We start from the raw sequence: 19,936 nt of genomic DNA on the forward strand, positions 1-19,936 counted from the left end.
GATATTAATTAATTTGCATAATTAGTTAATTTTTTCCATGAATGTTCCACTGATATATAAAGAACCACGAATTTGATTTTGATGAAACTTTTAAAGAGTACTCATCATTACATTTCAATGAATCTAGAACTATGCAGAGACCCAATTAGTTTTTAGCTCCGCTGTCGACTTTGTCGAGCGGAGCTTATCATATGAGTGATTGTCCGTCGTCGTCGTCGTCGTCGTCCGTCGTCGTCGTCCGTGTCAATGTTTTACTTTTTCGACTTCTTCTTGAAAACTACAAGCCTAAATGCTTTGATACTTGGTGTATATGTACCTTGGGTAGACCTCTCTTAGGTTTGTTCATTTCATGTTGATATCTTTAATTCTCTAATTTTGGTGAATATTTTTGTCATTTTTGGTAAAAACTGATATTTTCGACTTCTTGTTAAAAACCGCAAGTGCAATTGCTTTGATATTATATCTATAGGTACTACATGTGGACCTCTCTCAGATTTGTTAATTTTGTAATGATATCTTTAATTCTTTAATTTTGGTGAATATTTTTGTCATTTTTTGTAAAAACTGATATTTTCGACTTCTTGTTAAAAACCGCAAGTGAAAATGCTTTGATATTACATATATAGGTACTACATGTGGACCTTTCTCAGATTTGTTCATTTTGTAATGATATCTTTAATTCTCTAATTTTGGTGAATATTTTTGTCATTTTTTGGTGAAAAGTGATATTTTCGACTTCTTGTTAAAAACCGCAAGTCCAATTGCTTTGATACTACATATATAGGTACTACATGTGGACCTCTCTCAGATTTGTTTATTTCGTGATGATATCTTCAATTCTCTAATTTTGGTGAATATTTTTGTCATTTTTGGTAAAAAGTGATATTTTTGACTTCTTGTTAAAAACCGCAAGTCCGATTGCTTTGATATTACATATATAGGTACTACATGTGGACCTCTCTCAGATTTGTTCATTTTGTGATGATATCTTCAATTCTCTAATTTTGGTGAATATTTTTGTCATTTTTGGTAAAAAGTGATATTTTCGACTTCTTGTTGAAAACTGTAAGTCCGATTGCTTTGATATTACATATATAGGTACTACATGTGGACCTCTCTCAGATTTTTTCATTTTGTGATGATATCTTCAATTCTCTAATTAATTTATTTTGGTGAATATTTTTGTAATTTTTGGTAAAAAGTGATATTTTCGACTTCTTGTTAAAAACTGTAAGTCCGATTGCTTTGATACTATTCATATTGTTCATTTTCTAATGATGTCTTCAGTTCTTTAATTGAAATGTGCATTGCTAACAGCGGAGCTATCTCAGCCGATAGGCTGCTTGTTTGTAAATATTTATGCTTATTAATCACCTAACATAATTAATTAACACTGATATCTCAATTACTGATCATCACATTTGAATAAAATTTGGTACATAAATGCTCTAGGACAATAGACAGGCCTGATTAATTTTGGGTTAAAATTTGTTCATATTAGTTCTCTAATTAGCATAATAATTCATAATTTTTTTGTTCTGTTCTGTTCATATTAGTTACCTGATTTACATAATTAGTTTTCAGCTTTTCCATCAATATCTCAGGTACAAGTAATTTTGAATTAATTTTTAATGTGTCTTCAATACTCTCAGTACACAGGAGTTCTTTCTAAGCTTTCTTTAATTTTTTACTGTAGGGGCAGATAAAATTGACATATTCTTGAATTAAAATCATTAAAAGAACAGAATACATCATGTAAAGCTAAACATGTTTCTATTGAGAAACAAATTGTCAACTTGGTGTTTGGTTGTGTGGTTCATTAATGCCACAAGAAACACTCACAATAGCAGTGTAAACCATATCACATTAAGCAGTGTAAATTAACTGTGACAGATAACTGTAAATATTTAAGTTCAGTGTAAACTTTTATTCTGAACAATACAATGTACAGGTAAATTTCCCACCAAAAGTTTTAACAATCTTGCTGTACAAGCTGCATATTTTCTCGGCAAAATTTTAAATATTTTTCTTAGTAATTTGGTTATTGGTTTCGGACCTAAACGACATAATTTTTTATTGACTACAAATCTTGATAAAATGTTTTTAAAAAATATGTGAAAATTAGTAAAAGGTGACAAGTGATTTAATGATAATAATAATAATCTGAACGAATCTTTAGAAATACAGTGTTTCTATCAGTTTATACTAATAAAGATAAAATACAAACAACAAATAATGATGCAAAAATTAGTCAAAAGTGTTGTTTTGATTCCTTGCAAGGAAGAAGAAATTTATGAATTGACCAACACTTGTGATTATATTTTGTTAGTACATTCTAATTAGTATATGAATTTTTGTTGGTCATTTGTCATTCACAGATTCTGAATTAAACCTCAAACTAGGCTGAAGAATGTGACAGTGAATATAGATTTCATCAAAGATTTCAAGACTTTCTTTATCATTTTTTGTCAGATTTTATCTGAAAAATATTTCACTTGGTGTGAAAAGCTGACAATGGTTTCAAACTTTGTAGTTATCGGTACTTATCATTGTGTAAGGATACAATTGCAAATTGTGATTATTTGAGCCATCTTCTTTGGTAAAACTTCAGAAAACTATCTTGTGTAAGCATCATTTCTCTGAGCTCAGTGCTTGTAAGAGCTGGGGCTTTCTAGATCTGTAAAATAGATTCTTTACTTATTGATTTGAGTTATACTAGTATAGGCATGCAATTCACTATATGTAACGTAATGCATTATTTCATCTATACTTTATATAAGAAGTGTAACCCCTGTAAATCCACCATTTGTCTTCTGTCAATCAGCACTGCTGAACTTTACAACAAACAAATCATTGGTTCATGTTTACTGAAGCAATTTACTAGCAAAAGCTCTTCCCGCCAAAAATTGCAGTCTGCCTAATATTTTCAGAATTTCACAAAATTAATTTAAGTAATAATAATAATGTATATTACCAATAGTTATATACAATATATATCAAAGTTGGAATATTTCGTACAAAATAAAAAATGAAATGACAAGATATTAAAAATAATTATAAATAAATTAATAAATTTAGTCTTTGGGTAAATATTCTCAGTAGTCTGCTTTTAGATGTTTGTTTGGCAAGGGTCAAAAGTCATGACTGGTACTTTGGTAATTTTATCACTATTCAAAGTTGCCTTGGAAACGCTAGAGAAGTACTGCACTAATGGATTTGTAATGTTTCAAATATATACAGTTATGTCTGAGATGTCAAATCTTAATTGCCTGTCATCATAAAAAGTCAATGTCTGTCAAAATATCATCAAAATTGGTGAAATTTTATAAAAAACAAAAATGTTCTGAAGCTATTTATCAAAGTAATTTTACAGCAATATTTTTTTGCAAACGATTAAACGTTGAATCCTGTCAAGTTTTTTAATTAGCATCTTTTGTTGGGAGTTATAAAGGAAGGTTGCTAGGTGGTTGTTATGTGTTGCTAAGCAATGAAACATAAATATTCAAAAATGTAAGGAATTTACCTTTTCTTGTAACATTTAATTAGAATTAATCAGGTGTAAAACTGTCTCGTTTCGAGTTGTACTAAATTCTACACAATTGTTTGCAATAAAAGACACAAAAAACATCCATCCAACAGCATGCGTTGACTCAAGACTTCAACAAAATGTCTTGTATGGTATTAATAGGAACACAACTGTAGTTTAGTTTTAGCGTAAACCCATCTCAGAGCTACGCTAAACAATAGCAAGGGTGCAACCTATTCTTTGGTTTTATATTGAATGAGTTCTTTGGTCCCTCAAGGACAGTTATGTTGTATTGTCTTCAATGCCAGTTGCGTTCGTGATATTGTCAGTTGAGTTATTTTATATGTGTTAATGCCTCCATACGAGTACATAGTGTGATATTTTGGGGTGTTCTCTCCGGTGAGTTGTAAATGTGTTAATGCCTCCATACGAGTACATAGTGTGATATTTTGTGGTGTTCTCTCCGGTGAGTTGTAAATGTGTTTATGTTTCCATGACCAACATAGTGTGACATTTTGTAGGGTTTTCCACCCAATGAGTTTTAATTGTGTTAATAATTCCTTCATGACCACCATATAGTGTGTTATTTTGCAGTCTTCTCTTCAGTGAGGTGAAATTGTGTTAATATTTCACTAACTAACATCAAATGACATTTATCTGTAGTAAGGCCATCTCTCTAGTGAGTTGTAATTGTGTTAATGCCTCCATGACCCCCCATATAGTGTGATATTTTGTGATGCTCACCAATTATGTTTTATTCTTTCGATCTGTTTCGTAAATGCCATTAAATGTTGGTATTTTCTCTATGTACACTACAAGTTGTTATTGTTTTATTGGCATAGACACATATGAACAATCATCACAAAATGTGCATGTGTAACATTTATATGATTTGTAATATTTGTTTTGAAAAAGATTATCCTAGTTATCTGTTAATTTTTTTGCATTTATTTTGGTCAAAATCAGAAATCATTGCTAAAATTAGTATAAAATAAAACATAAACAAATAAGATTAAAAAAAGAAGTGAAGTTGTTTGTACCAACTTTATAAAACAGATTTTGGTACATTTTGTTTGTAAGTGTATAACAGATATGTGATGTTTTCTGTATTATAATCTAATCAGTATACAAGTATAATGCTTTACCAGTTTAGTATTGGAAGTCTGATGACCAGATTGCCTGAGGTACCAAGCCATTAATGAGGTGACTATACACAATGACTGTTGTTTGACAAAATAAGGGCACATACCGGTACTCACCTGAGGTCAAAAATTATTGTTGATACTTTTTGTTAAATGTTTTGTTATTCCTAATTGTAAATGTCCTTCAATTGATGGTTTTCCTCTGTGGTGTGTTCTTCTACTATTTGGATGGCAAATAAACTCCTGTTCAGTATTGTTATTAACACTGCACACTATGCACTGACATTTTCTGGTCATCTTTTTTCCATTTTCTAAAATGTTGCTTTGTTTCATTGTACAATTTTTGACAAGACTTTGGTTTTACTCTGGAATTTTGATCAGCAAGTTTTGAATATTTTTGTCTAAACTCTCTGACCACCATCAGTATTCCTGTTTTGAATATGATGCAACATTTTGCACAGTGTCATGAATGTTTCTATAACTTCTTCGTTTATTTTTAGACCAAATATCATGAAATCTAAAAATTTCTGATTTGTGCAGTGATAATTTTACTTCCTTTTCATGAAATATGGCATGTCTGTATATGCAGCTTTGTTTCTAATTTTATGACATCACACATAGCTGTTTGTTTGTTTGTTTGTTAATTACCTTCAGTAGTCAGCCGTACTGGTTGCCATGTCATCTTATGCTATTATGGTCTTATATATTTTATTTTTGACTGAGCTGGAAGTACATATAAATACTATTTATGGCATCTACAGACCTGTATGAATTCAAGACAATGAAGCATTGTGTGTTGGTTGATGGTGTTGCCATGGGTTAATAACCACTTGTGCTATTGGCAATAAAAAAGTGAACTTGACTGCATGTGTACACTATTGGTGTATTTAAAGTTGCCCACTATTTACGATCGTCATTGTTTATAGTCTCCTGAGATTTCTCATTCTGATCTGTGTTTGTGAGGAAGAATCAAAACACTGCTATTGCTCTAATCCCTATTCCCATCACGATTAATTTGGTACAAATTTTCCCACACCTTTTTGAGATTTTTTTCAATGCAAAATATATAGACCACGCAGTGACTGAATTTTACCAGCATTTGTTGACATTGGTTAAGTAGATTATTCAAATTTGATATTATCATATTATTGTAAAATGTCTTAACCCTTTGGACATCATACTTTTTCCAGCAAACATGTTTGTGCAATGTTTTGTATTTTTATGTAGTTTTTTAAATAGCTTTGGACCAGATAGATAATTTCCTATTGGGTAGACCAAAAGTTTAGAAATAAATTACAGGGATTTCATTTTGCGATAGATAACAAAAATTGACTTTGGTGTTGATATATTTGTGTATGTACCAGCATACACACTGTACTCATAAACTTACAGGTGTTAGTAAATCATGAATAAATAAAAACCACAGTTTTGTGCAGTAAAGGGTTGCCTCCTCAAAGAGTCAATACACCAATGTGAGAGAATGTGCTTCATGCATATGAAGCATTCAAATCTTTTTAATAGATTTTAGAGGGAGTGTGTGAAAATATACATTTCTAACAAAATGGAGCAATATTGCCACTGCTTATTAGTTTTAATCTAAATTTATAGGAACACAAGCATAATATAGTAAAAGATGCTTTGTGAGAAGTATGGGATAATAACAATGGAAGTTATTATATTTGGGTCAATTGACTTTCACTATAGATGTATTCTAATACTAATAGCTCAGAAGTTCTATCTATTCAATGAAAAGTACATTATTTTCCAATTTAACAAATACAAGTGAGTTTTAAACATAATTTTACTTTGAGGGGATATAATACAACAACGCAGATCTCTAATATTTAAATAATAATAAAAATATACACAAAATAAACATAGCTGTTTTATAGTAGTAGACTCCAAATGAGCCTAGTGTTGTCTAGGAAACATGATGGTAACATAGCAACCATCCTAGATACCAACCTCCATCAACAAATTATACTGACCGATTAATCACAATAACTGCTTGCTCATTGGAGCATGCTCAGCTCTTTGATCCCTGGATTTGTATCATCCAGTGTACTAAACTTTGTCTTGACATCATGAATTGGTAATTTTTTCAAATGTGTAGTAGCTAGACTTAATTTGGAAATAATGTACTACTTTAAAGTATGTTAAAATTTAGTTATTGTGTTAAATGCACATACCTCACACAGAATGAGTTCTGTTGTTGATGTTGATCCATTGACTTAATTCTTGTATTGTCAATTAAATATTGGTGGATTATCCATTTCATATATGAATTAAGGCAGTTGGTAGATTAATATTTAATCACTGATTCAGTACACGTTGATTCATTTTTAATTCTTCCGTGGTCAATGTCAGCAGATTATCATTTTCAGATATGAATCGTTTAATAATCATGCCAACATTGGTTCATTAGTAAAAGACTATGGTTACCCTCACTACAGGACTAATCATTTGTAGACACATGTAATCACAGATGAATAATACATGAATACATTCCTGAGATATTGAGATGGGACTTGCCAGAGTGTCTCCCTTTGCAATAAATATTGGCCACACCATGCTATGTATTGGATAGAAAATAGGTGGTGCTGATATGTTTATTTTTATTGTGAGTTTCTAATCTATTTAAAGCCAACAACTTATAATGCTTTGGTGCACAGTTGAAAACTTTGAACATTACAACATGACTTTTCTGTAACACGATTCAAGTGTCTATATTATGGATTGAAGTAAAACCTTAACAACACAATCAATATAAAAATGAAACACAAATATGAGTTGAATGACGATTTAATTTTCAAATACCCTGGGAAAGTGTTTTATCAGGTAATGAGATGTTTGTATGCAAGGAATTTTACCGCACACAAATGATGCCCAAACAAATCATTTGGCTGTGAAAGTTAGGTTTCTTTTCCTGATTTGTAGGAATCTGAAAAACGTGTTTCATAACTTGTCTCTTATTTAGTTTCATGCCGCATTCAAGATGGTGGCTCATATATAGTAAATATTAGTAGATTAAACAAATTTATTTTATTTTCTCATTTATGCCAACTGACTACATACCATATCTATCTAACAGAGACATTGACAATAATTTGTTGACTTACATGTTTACATCAAGTACTTTGATTCTATGGTGAATTCATTCACTGTTTATGCTTCACTTGAGACTGAAGGGTTATCAGTGTTATTGTAGTTGCAGGATATCTCTTTGTTCTCTTAGATTCCAGTCCACAATATAAGGATTACAATCTTGTTATTACGCATGCATGCATGCATGCATGTGTTTACTACTGCATGTTTTCATAGTGTACTGTCTCATCATTGCTGTTTTCATAGTGTACTGTCTCATCATTGCTGTTTTCATAGTGTACTGTCTCATCATTGCTGTTTTCATAGTGTACTGTCTCATCATTGCTGTCTCATCATAGTGTACTGTCTCATCATTGCTGTTTTCATAGTGTACTGTCTCATCATTGCTGTTTTCATAGTGTACTGTCTCATCATTGCTGTTTTCATAGTGTACTGTCTCATCATTGCTGTTTTCATAGTGTATTGTCTCATCATTGCTGTTTTCATAGTGTACTGTCTCATCATTGCTGTTTTCTTTAATTATTATATCTTTAAGAGTCAAACTCAACTTCAATGCCTAATTTTTTTCAGATTTTTTCAAAACTTTTGATCTAAATCTGTAGCCAATAGAAAATTATGTCTATTTCATCTAAAATCATCTGAAATATTTCGCAAACATATATAAAAGCCATACAACTCTAGATGTGTTTGATTTGATTGATTGCATATGGGTTGCCCTCAGGAGAAATTCAAGTAAACTGATATTTTTACTACTCTAATGAGATGATATTGACCTGCATGTATTCTATTCTAACAGTGCACTTACAGTGGGAATGGGGAGAATTACTATGGCATAAAATATGTGTAAAAACAGTAGAAAATGACTGTACACTAAAACACTATACAGCAAAATATCTCATAAACATCTGAAAAGGACTTGGAAAAAAAAACATGTTGTTGAAAAAACACCTGTTGAATATTTTGCTAGATTTTTGTTGACTTAATTAGTGTTACATAATTTATACAAAAATAAAATGTCTTGTGGGGTTTCTGAACAACTTTAGATTTAGCCGTATGCCAGAGTACTGCCTAATTAACATTATCACTACATGGAATTACCAATTCTTAGTTCCCATGGCAACAATCAATTTATTTGGATTTGAAACCAGGCTAATGATTGCTCACCTATATATATCTTTTTAAGCACTTGTATAATTTCACATAACATATTTTGTTGTTGTAAAGCTGATTTCTTTTCTGACCTGAAACCAGTTATCAAATAAAATAACATAAAATGACCATAATGACTATCCACAAAAAACCTCACACTCATTCACTCCCTGCTTTTATTAGAAACACATCTGTAATGAAGGGCATATAAACCAACCACTACATGCATTGTCTAGGGAATCATTCAAAATATGACTTATTTTGACCATAGACATGCCTCTGTCATTTACATATTAAAAGTGTATAGGCTACTTAAAAAACTCTCAGTATATGAGTACCAGGCAGGAGTGGAATTTGACAATCTGCTTATCTACATTAAACAATATATAACCGATGTCGATTGTTGACTGTCTTATTGAAGTACAATTGGCTAACCGGGGTAACCGGGTCACTTCTCTGACATGTTTGTCTATTCATACTGACAAGGCCATTGTACCTCTGAACCTCATACCCACTGTAGGACACACGTATATTACTGAAGACTTATTAAGATGTTAGTTTATCTGCTGTGCTGCGACAATTCTAGATTATTGTGACTTAGATTACAATGGACATGATTACTACTGTCTGAGAAGCTTGTCTGTTCATATTAGCAGTATTGCCCTTGAACATGTTTGTTTCAGGACTTTATTGTACTCTGACATTTCACCAGCGTGAATGGAATATTCTTCATTGTAGCCGTGAATATCCAATCCTGTGTTTTGCTCTATGTATCTCACAGGATTTGTTGGATTTACCTTTAAATTGATAGTTTTTTACTGTGGTATAGTTTGAGTGGTTTGTTGGTCAGCACCACATTTTGTGTGTAGAAATGATTTTATGGCAGTTGTCTATATGTATATGTACTTTTGTCAGTATAATATAGACATATAAATAATTCCATACTTTATTGTATCTTTGTGTTTTATCAAATTCAGACCAGATTATAACAGTCATTTATGGATTTGAACTTTAAGATTGTTGTGGCCTCAGGTCTTTGACATACAAACTTTTATGTAAGGCTGAAAATAAGTATGGATGCTAAGTAACAGCAGGATTTACTGACTATTGGAACTTGCCTTGGACAAGTAAATATACATACTGTTTGCAAGTAGGTATTACTCAATGGATTACCGTACCTGGTGACTGAACAGTGGCTTAATTGTTTCTAATTGGTTCAGACATTTATCACATACTCATGTTCCCAAGAATTGAGTTCTCTAACACCATTACAAACTCTTCATCAAATAATAATTGTGCTTGTAATCATGATGAGTGTTACACACTGCCGGAGAAACGCAAATGTAATTGTGAAACTCGACTTTGGCCGGATGGACCATACTGGCCACCTCATTATATTGGACCACTGTTTGCCACACCAAGTCATATAAGTGATATTCCACAACATCATGAACCTTTATCTAATGGAGGTAAGTGAGTATCTCTGTGAGTAGTAAGTGAGGAGTAGACAGTCACATCTCCATGTGTTGTGTGGATGTTGGCACTTCTGAGAGTAGTAAGTGAGAAGTGGACAGTCACATCTCTATGTGTTGTGTGGATGTTGGTATCTCTGTGAGTAGTAAGTGAGAAGTGGACAGTCACATCTCTATGTGTTGTGTGGATGTTGGTACGTACCTCTGTGAGTAGTAAGTGAGAAGTGGACAGTCACATCTCTATGTGTTGTGTGGATGTTGGCACGTCTGTGAGTAGTAAGTGAGGAGTGGACAGTCACATCTCTATGTGTTGTGTGGATGTTGGTACCTCTGTGAGAAGTAAGTGAAAAGTGGACAGTCACATCTCCATGTGTTGTGTGGATGTTGGCACCTCTGTGAGTAGTAAGTGAGGAGTGAACAGTCACATCTCTATGTGTTGTGTGGATGTTGGTACGTACCTCTGTGAGTAGTAAGTGAGAAGTGGACAGTCACATCTCTATGTGTTGTGTGGATGTTGGCACGTCTGTGAGTAGTAAGTGAGGAGTGGACAGTCACATCTCCATGTATTGTGTGGATGTTGGCACCTCTGAGTAGTAAGTGAGGAGTAGACAGTCACATCTCCATGTGTTGTGTGGATGTTGGCACCTCTGTGAGTAGTAAGTGAGAAGTGTACAGTCACATCTCTATGTGTTGTGTGGATGTTGGCACCTCTGTGAGTAGTAAGTGAGGAGTGGACAGTCACATCTCTATGTGTTGTGTGGATGTTGGTACCTCTGTGAGTAGTAAGTGAGGAGTGGACAGTCACATCTCTATGTGTTGTGTGGATGTTGGCACCTCTGTGAGTTGTAAGTGAGGAGTGGACAGTCACATCTCTATGTGTTGTGTGGATGTTGGTACCTCTGTGAGTAGTAAGTGAGAAGAGGACAGTCACATCTCTATGTGTTGTGTGGATGTTGGTACCTCTGTGAGTAGTAAGTGAGAAGTGGACAGTCACATCACCATGTGTTGTGTGGATGTTGGTATCTCTGTGAGTAGTAAGTGAGGAGTGGACAGTCACATCTCTATGTGTTGTGTGAATGTTGGCACCTCTGTGAGTAGTAAGTGAGAAGTGGACAGTCACATCTCTATGTGTTGTGTGATTGTTGGCACCTCTGTGAGTAGTAAGTGAGGAGTGGACAGTCACATCTCTATGTGTTGTGTGGATGTTGGTACCTCTGTGAGTAGTAAGTGAGAAGTGGACAGTCACATCTCTATGTGTTGTGTGGATGTTGGTACCTCTGAGTAGTAAGTGAGAAGTGGACAGTCACATCACCATGTGTTGTGTGGATGTTGGTATCTCTGTGAGTAGTAAGTGAGGAGTGGACAGTCACATCTCTATGTGTTGTGTGAATGTTGGCACCTCTGTGAGTAGTAAGTGAGAAGTGGACAGTCACATCTCTATATGTTGTGTGGATGTTGGTACCTCTGTGAGTAGTAAGTGAGGAGTGGACAGTCACATCTCTATGTGTTGTGTGGATGTTGGCACCTCTGTGAGTAGTAAGTGAGGAGTGGACAGTCACATCTCTATGTGTTGTGTGGATGTTGGTACCTCTGTGAGTAGTAAGTGAGAAGTGGACAGTCACATCTCTATGTGTTGTGTTGATGTTGGTACCTCTGTGAGTAGTAAGTGAGGAGTGGACAGTCACATCTCTATGTGTTGTGTGGATGTTGGCACCTCTGTGAGTAGTAAGTGAGGAGTGGACAGTCACATCTCTATGTGTTGTGTGGATGTTGGTACCTCTGTGAGTAGTAAGTGAGGAGTGGACAGTCACATCTCTATGTGTTGTGTGGTCGTTGGTACCTCTGTGAGTAGTAAGTGAGGAGTGGACAGTCACATCTCTATGTGTTGTGTGGATGTTGGTATCTCTGTGAGTAATAAGTGAGGAGTGGACAGTCACATCTCTTTGTGTTGTGTGGATGTTGGTATCTCTGTGAGTAGTAAGTGAGGAGTGGACAGTCACATCTCTATGCGTTGTGTGGATGTTGGTATCTCTGTGAGTAGTAAGTGAGGAGTGGACAGTCACATCTCTATGTGTTGTGTGGATGTTGGTACCTCTGTGAGTAGTAAGTGAGGAGTGGACAGTCACATCTCTATGTGTTGTGTGGATGTTGGCACCTCTGTGAGTAGTAAGTGAGGAGTGGACAGTCACATCTCTATGTGTTGTGTGGATGTTGGTATCTCTGTGAGTAGTAAGTGAGGAGTGGACAGTCACATCTCTATGTGTTGTGTGGATGTTGGCACCTCTGTGAGTAGTAAGTGAGGAATGGACAGTCACATCTCTATGTGTTGTGTGGATGTTGGCACCTCTGTGAGTAGTAAGTGAGGAGTGGACAGTCACATCTCTATGTGTTGTGTGGATGTTGGTACCTCTGTGAGTAGTAAGTGAGGAGTGGACAGTCACATCTTTATGTGTTGTGTGGATGTTGGCACCTCTGTGAGTAGTAAGTGAGGAGTGGACAGTCGCATCTCTATGTGTTGTGTGGATGTTGGTATCTGTGAGTAGTAAGTGAGGAGTGGACAGTCACATCTCTATGTGTTGTGTGGATGTTGGTATCTCTGTGAGTAGTACGTGAGGAGTGGACAGTCACATCTCTATGTGTTGTGTGGATGTTGGTACCTCTGTGAGTAGTAAGTGAGAAGAGGACAGTCACATCTCTATGTGTTGTGTGGATGTTGGTACCTCTGAGTAGTAAGTGAGAAGTGGACAGTCACATCACCATGTGTTGTGTGGATGTTGGTATCTCTGTGAGTAGTAAGTGAGGAGTGGACAGTCACATCTCTATGTGTTGTGTGGATGTTGGCACCTCTGTGAGTAGTAAGTGAGGAGTGGACAGTCGCATCTCTATGTGTTGTGTGGATGTTGGTATCTGTGAGTAGTAAGTGAGGAGTGGACAGTCACATCTCTATGTGTTGTGTGGATGTTGGTACCTCTGTGAGTTGTAAGTGAGGAGTGGACAGTCACATCTCTATGTGTTGTGTGGATGTTGGTATCTCTGTGAGTTGTAAGTGAGGAGTGGACAGTCACATCTCTATGTGTTGTGTGAATGTTGGTACCTCTGTGAGTAGTAAGTGAGGAGTGGACAGTCACATCACCATGTGTTGTGAGATGAATACCAGTGTCTATAAATATGTGTAAGAAGTGAAAATCTGGGATAATTGGTGTTGAGTATTTTTTGAGCAATATGCATAGTCTCTTGTTATCTAGAATGGTGGATAAATATCAAATCGTGTATCTAACAAAAGTACTGATAAGCCAGCATCTCTGCTCTGGCTTTTCACTTTCATTAATATAAAAGAGAGTGTTTACAATGAAAATGATGTGCCAAAATGAAACGTGACATTTGTTTATGATGTTCCAGAACCCATTGGCTAAAGTATACTATTGTTGGAGCCAGCCATTGTTGTGATAAAAGTAACCTCATGTTGTGTTTTTTACAAGAATTGCTGCAATCCTTTCATTGTGCTCAATATACTTGCCTAAACATTCAAACTTGCTGCTTCTTTCATGTCAATTTTAAAGAAATGCAATTGGAATTTTTGTACCAAACTAATTTCAAAAATTAAATGAAAATTAAAAGCATAGGAAACAGTTGAGTTAAGAAATGTGGTGGTGCATGAATGAACAAGTAGAGTTTTGCAGCTTTTAGAAGTGCATGGTTGTGAACTGGATATGTACAAAAATGTATGCTTTTGTACGTTTTGTGTCTTCTATAGTGAATAAAATGTAAAGGTTTCTCACAAAAAAATTTGCCAAGCATTGTTTAATTTGTTAATTATGATTCTTATTATTCTAATTTTAATGTGTGTTTTTTTATAGTTAAGTTGACATATTATTATCTCCTACTTTTATGTGTTCTACATTCGGCAGTACTTGCATTGATGAGAATACTGTGATTAAAAAAAATCTTTTTCTTGATTTAGTTCCCAGTCATGGTCAAACTATTCATAATCAGAAAACTACATTTACACGGCGATGGGATAAAGTTATATCAGTATTTGATTCAGAGAGAACCACTAAAGGTAGTCTACCACATGATGTGCCTGAAGGATGTGCACCAAGTTTGATGTTTGAGTCAAGATTTGAATCGGGTAATCTTAGACAAGCAAGAAGAATGTAAGTACAACTACTGTTATTATATAGAAATGACGTCACTAAATGTAACTATTCATTCAAGCAGTAATTTGATTCAAACAAACAAACGGGAAAACCTGTATTTTGACAGGCATATTTATAATTGTTGTAGTATTGACATTTGCTATCCAGTACTGTCTTTGTACATTCTTTTCAGCATTTTTTTAATAACCGGCGTCATACTCATGAATTGATGCAATTGCTACTAATTATTATCTTTTAAATGTTGTCTATTTATTTCCACAATACAGTGATTTTTATATAGACATGAATGTTTTTTTTTAATATAAAATGTTTTCTAAATTTCAAATGATGGTTAAAAACAACCAATCACAACACATTATGAATACATGGCAGTAAACCATCTAATGATTGAAGGAAACCTGCAAAGACTCATGGGTAATGAGTGTTAGCAAATAACTTCTATAGCTAAAAAAACATGTTCTTTTGACTTAAAAGAAGTGTGAAGGTCTTCTAGGTGAATTTTTGTTATAAATCCTGATATCTTATAAATTTATTATAAAAAAACATTCACGCTTTCATGAAATTCACTGTAACAAAATTTGTGATTTTCAGAGGACAGTTTGAGTATGAGCTAGTACTGAAGACAGATTTATACACAAATAGACACACACAGTGGTTTTATTTTAGAGTACAACGTATGCGTCCTGGAGTCACCTATAAATTTAATATTGTCAATTTACTTAAGAGGGATAGTTTATACAACCATGGTAAGTGGGTCTAATTTATGCTTACATGTTGTGTGAAATGGTTTTAACCTTCTCATCACAAATTCACAAAATAGTCCTGTTTGGGACAAAAAAGCTACATTTTTTGAATAAAAACTGTTGGCTACAAAATTAGGGTTTATTGAAGAAACATAAGAAAAAAGTGCAGACAAATTTGGGCGAGAAAGTCTGGTGGTGAAAAAGTTAATATTGTGTGGCACAATTTGAACTAAACCAGAAATGGTTTGATTTGTATAGTTTTTATCAAATCACATTATTTACCTCTGAACTTTATTTTGGGTGGAAAAGATGCAGGAAATAAAGGTGCAGGGAAATACCCATCACATACATCCTCTTTGTGACTCAAGCAAAGTAAACTGAAAGCATATTTACATTGTCTAGATCTATATCAGCAAATTTATTTTTGTTTTTTTATACTTTCATTATAGGTATGAGACCATTATTGTATTCAGAGAAAGTAGCACAAGACAAGAGTGTTGGTTGGCTAAGATCTGGACATCATATAAGTTACTCACGCAATTATAATTTAACAAGAAACCCATTACTACATTCTGAAATGGTGTATTATGTCCTAGAATGGCAAATGGTAAGATAGCACATAGAGTGTTTTCTATTTGCTATACTGTTATTGACATTTTGATGGTTAGAATGATCATTGTACTTAATACTTGATGAAATTTTTGGTTCCTATGATGCTGAATGCATACAAGTAAATAGTTCTTTGATGGTAATAGGGTGATTTTATGATCCGTCAGTCATTAGACCTTTTGCACGTTTGGTATTTTGATCACAATTCCTAGATATTGGCAGCCATGCTAGTGCTTTTTTACATGTATCTATATCTCTGATATGTACAATGTTATAAGGTTGAGCATTAATTACATCACATGCAAAGATTCCTTTACTGCTGTTGTCCCTCAGCAATGTTCTGGAACAAACACATAAGATAAGATAATTCTTTATTACTACCGTAAAGAAACATTTCATTTCTAGTTTGGTTAAAAAGTGTAATAAAGTTTTAAATTTTAATTGTTGAACTAAAAGTTTAATAATGATAAAATCACATAGATTCCAAGATGTTACTATTATCTCGTCTTTGTACACGAATACAGAATATATTGCTTGTATCTCACTAACATTTCTTGTATTTTCAAAGGCAATTTTTAGATGCTATAATCAGAATTCAATATTTTTGGTACAAAACTGAAATTCTAACATCTTTATGTGGATGTTTATAAATCATATGACTAGGTTACTAATAATTTAAATTATTTATAGTTAACTTCAATTGTTGTTATGGTTACAGGAGTTTCCAGCTGAACACGACACCTGTTATCTTGCCCATTGTTACCCGTATACATTTACTGATCTCAAAGAACATATAGAATGTCTTGTATCAAATCCACATAAAAAGAAATATATCAAAAAAGAAGTTATGTGTGAAACTAAAGCTGGTAATAGCTGCTTTCTTTTGACCATCACTTCACCTGAAGGTATGTTTTATCACTGTATTTACTTTTACAATGATTATCAGACATTTAAATTGAAATGTTAAATCATACAAAGTACCAGGATGTATGACCTTTGGGTCAAGTTAAACCATACAAAGTACCAGGATGTATGACCTTTGGGTAAAGTTAACCATACAAAGTACCAGGATGTATGACCTTTGGGTCAAGTTAAACCATACAAAGTACCAGGATGTGTAACCTTTGGGTTAAGTTAAACTATACAAAGTACCAGGATGTATGACCTTTGAGTAAAGTTAACCATAAAAAGTATCTCACTATTACCTTGAGATCAAGACCCTACAAAGTCTACTGACCAAACTGCTTTAATGTCATAATAAAAAATATACATTTGATTTTCTGTTCTCAATGACAAATAAAGCTTAACATTACACTCTACATTACTTTAAAACCATTTATTTTTGATTTTTTGAGCAATTTAAGTGTTTTTTTCTAATATTACATACTTGGCAGAGAAACAATGAGTTCTATTCGCTCATGTGCATTTACTTTAGCAAATTTTACTCATCAGTGTAAATAGCAAATTAAAAACCAATGAATAATTTAGAATACTAGACAACAATGCTTTTCAAGTCCTTAGTGCTACATGCAATTTGATTTCTCTTATTTCAAGTTGATATCTGCCAGTACAGTAAGTTCATAACATGTATTTCTAGAATCTATACAAAACCTTATGAACTATTCACATCTACAAACACCCAACGATGTAGACAATGACAATTTGTTTTTATCTCATTTAGATAAAAATCGTGATGAGCAAAAAAAAGGAGTTGTTGTATCAGCACGAGTGCATCCTGGTGAGACAAACTCAAGCTGGATGATGAAAGGATTACTGGAATTCCTAACTAGTAATGATACTAGTGCCAAGGTAAATATTCATTCATTTGTTTGTTTTTTTGTTTGTTCATTCATTCATTCATTCATTCATTCATTCATCCATCCATCCATCCATCCATCCATCCATCCATCCATCCATCCATCCATCCATCCATCCATCCATCCATCCATCCATCCATTCATTCATTCATTCATTCATTCATTCATTCATCATTTAAACTATATAACAAAATAAATACTCAATAATTATGCTAATAATGGTATTTGATTTCAAATGCCAAGAAAATGTGTTATTTCTACTCACTTCACTTATAAAAAATAATTTCCATACCCCAGAAACATCAAGGCAAGGTTAGTATGTAGTTCTGTCATATTACAATATAATTTTATCCCGTTCTTCATTTGTACCAAGCAAAACTACAATGTAATATTGTATGTGGTAGGAATCCAATCGTATCACTGAATAATAGTGTAATAACATCTACCGGTAAATATTGAAATATCATTACATACATGTAAGACACAAGAGGACAATAATGAAATATATATTCTGAAAGCTAATGTTTACATTGCAGGAATTGAGAAGAAATTTTGTATTTAAGATAGTACCAATGCTGAATCCTGACGGTGTGATAGTAGGCAATTATAGATGCTCTTTGGCTGCCAGAGATCTCAATAGGAACTATCGACATCCAAAGAAAGAGTCTTTTCCAACAATATGGCATACGAAGTCAATGTTAGAAGACTTTGCAAAACAACATGAGGTAAGATTAAAACTAAATACATTGTTTGTTTCACCTATTCAAGTGCTACAGTTGTGCAGCGCGTGTTTGAATTTAAACAATGTATTTTGCATAGATATGCATTGTATATGTCGATATAAGACGCTATCGAACACAACACGTTTTGACAACTCCATCGCTTTAAAGTTCTGCAGTCTTTGTGCAGTGTGCATTCAAATTTCATGTTAACAACAATGTTTTTAGATAGCATGGGACCCATGGGAAACATTACGTGTCATGAAGACAACAATAATAATATACTTTCATTTATTCAAATTTGAAATTTTGCAAATCAGGGCTCACTTATATTCAACAATTGATGACTTTTATATGTCTGTTATTTAAATTATTCTGCAAAGTAATTTTTGAAAGCCATTCAAAACTGATTGATTACTGCTATTGATTTGTAACAGTAATAGATTGATACTTTTGTAGCGGTAATCCAAATGTCAAACTGATTTCAAACCGAGAGAAAATCTGACAGTTTTATATACTGTATTTATCACATACATGGATTGAAATTACTGTAACCGCTTTAATTATTCATTATTACAGATGGTTGTTTACTGTGATTTACATGGTCATAGTCGTAAACACAATGTATTTATTTATGGCTGTAACTCTGGAATGAAAGGAGAAGGTGGCGCTGCTTCATTTTTACAGGATAGACTATTCCCATGGATGATGTCAGTCAAGGTATGAAGGTTGTTTCATAGAATCAAAATAGTAGATGTATACTCTTCTTTCTATTGTAATTATTTAACCTTTTGAGTGCTAAATTTTTTTTCGCTTAAATTCGGGTAAATTTGTTCACATTATCTGTAATATTTACTGAATTCAATCTTAATTTTGAAACAAAAGGACAAAATGTGACATAACATCTAGTTTTTGTTCAAAAAATTTGAAATTTTTGAAAGATTTCACGTGAAAAAGAGCAGACTATAAATAGAACTATTTTGTGGATGGTGACAGAAGTTGACTTTGACACTCATCAAATGGATTCTCTCTCCAAATGGATACTAATGGGGTAAAATGTTAACAACTAAATGAATACTTGATTGATCATTATCATAAATGTATGTCATGTGACATATGTACTGTTTACTCCTCTGGTAGCACAATTGTAAAGATTATTTTTACTCTGTATGAAAAAAGATGACAAAACAATTGTGAAAAATACTACTTGTTTTAGATTTATTATTTGAATGTTGGAATAAGACCAGTGGTATCATAGATTAAAAACTCATCATTGGATGATACCATGACAGTATTGACTCGGTTTTATTTGGGAATCTCGTCTTGCAGGCACCCGATAAGTTTTCCTTCAGAGGATGTAAATTTCAAGTGAAGAAATGCAAAGAATCTACGGGTAGAGTTGTTATGTGGAGACAGCTTGGTATCAGTAATAGCTTTACAATGGAAGCAACATTCTGTGGTAGCAAAAACCTACTAAGGTAAACCGGTATTGCATCA

General features: G+C 33.7%; 1 protein-coding gene across 10 annotated transcripts in view; it reads left to right on the plus strand.

Moving 5' to 3' along the window:
* The window catches only part of LOC100369281 (uncharacterized), a 190,135-nt gene that overhangs the window by 135,689 nt on the left and 34,510 nt on the right, over positions 1-19,936 (plus strand). For 9 of the 10 annotated variants that reach the window (XM_085508146.1, XM_085508150.1, XM_085508153.1 and 6 more), the window contains 8 exons: positions 14,356-14,548; positions 15,143-15,297; positions 15,744-15,901; positions 16,622-16,808; positions 17,585-17,712; positions 18,257-18,445; positions 19,019-19,159; positions 19,769-19,917. In XM_085508146.1, coding sequence (XP_085364272.1) covers positions 14,356-14,548; positions 15,143-15,297; positions 15,744-15,901; positions 16,622-16,808; positions 17,585-17,712; positions 18,257-18,445; positions 19,019-19,159; positions 19,769-19,917 — 1,300 coding nt within the window. Of the gene's footprint in view, positions 1-10,144; positions 10,392-14,355; positions 14,549-15,142; positions 15,298-15,743; positions 15,902-16,621; positions 16,809-17,584; positions 17,713-18,256; positions 18,446-19,018; positions 19,160-19,768; positions 19,918-19,936 lie in introns of those variants that run through there. The other variant, XM_085508155.1, reaches the window with a different exon arrangement.

This window comes from Saccoglossus kowalevskii, chromosome 14 (genome assembly GCF_978046115.1).
Source record: "Saccoglossus kowalevskii chromosome 14, keSacKowa6.1, whole genome shotgun sequence".
Classification (NCBI taxonomy): Eukaryota; Metazoa; Hemichordata; class Enteropneusta; family Harrimaniidae; genus Saccoglossus; species Saccoglossus kowalevskii.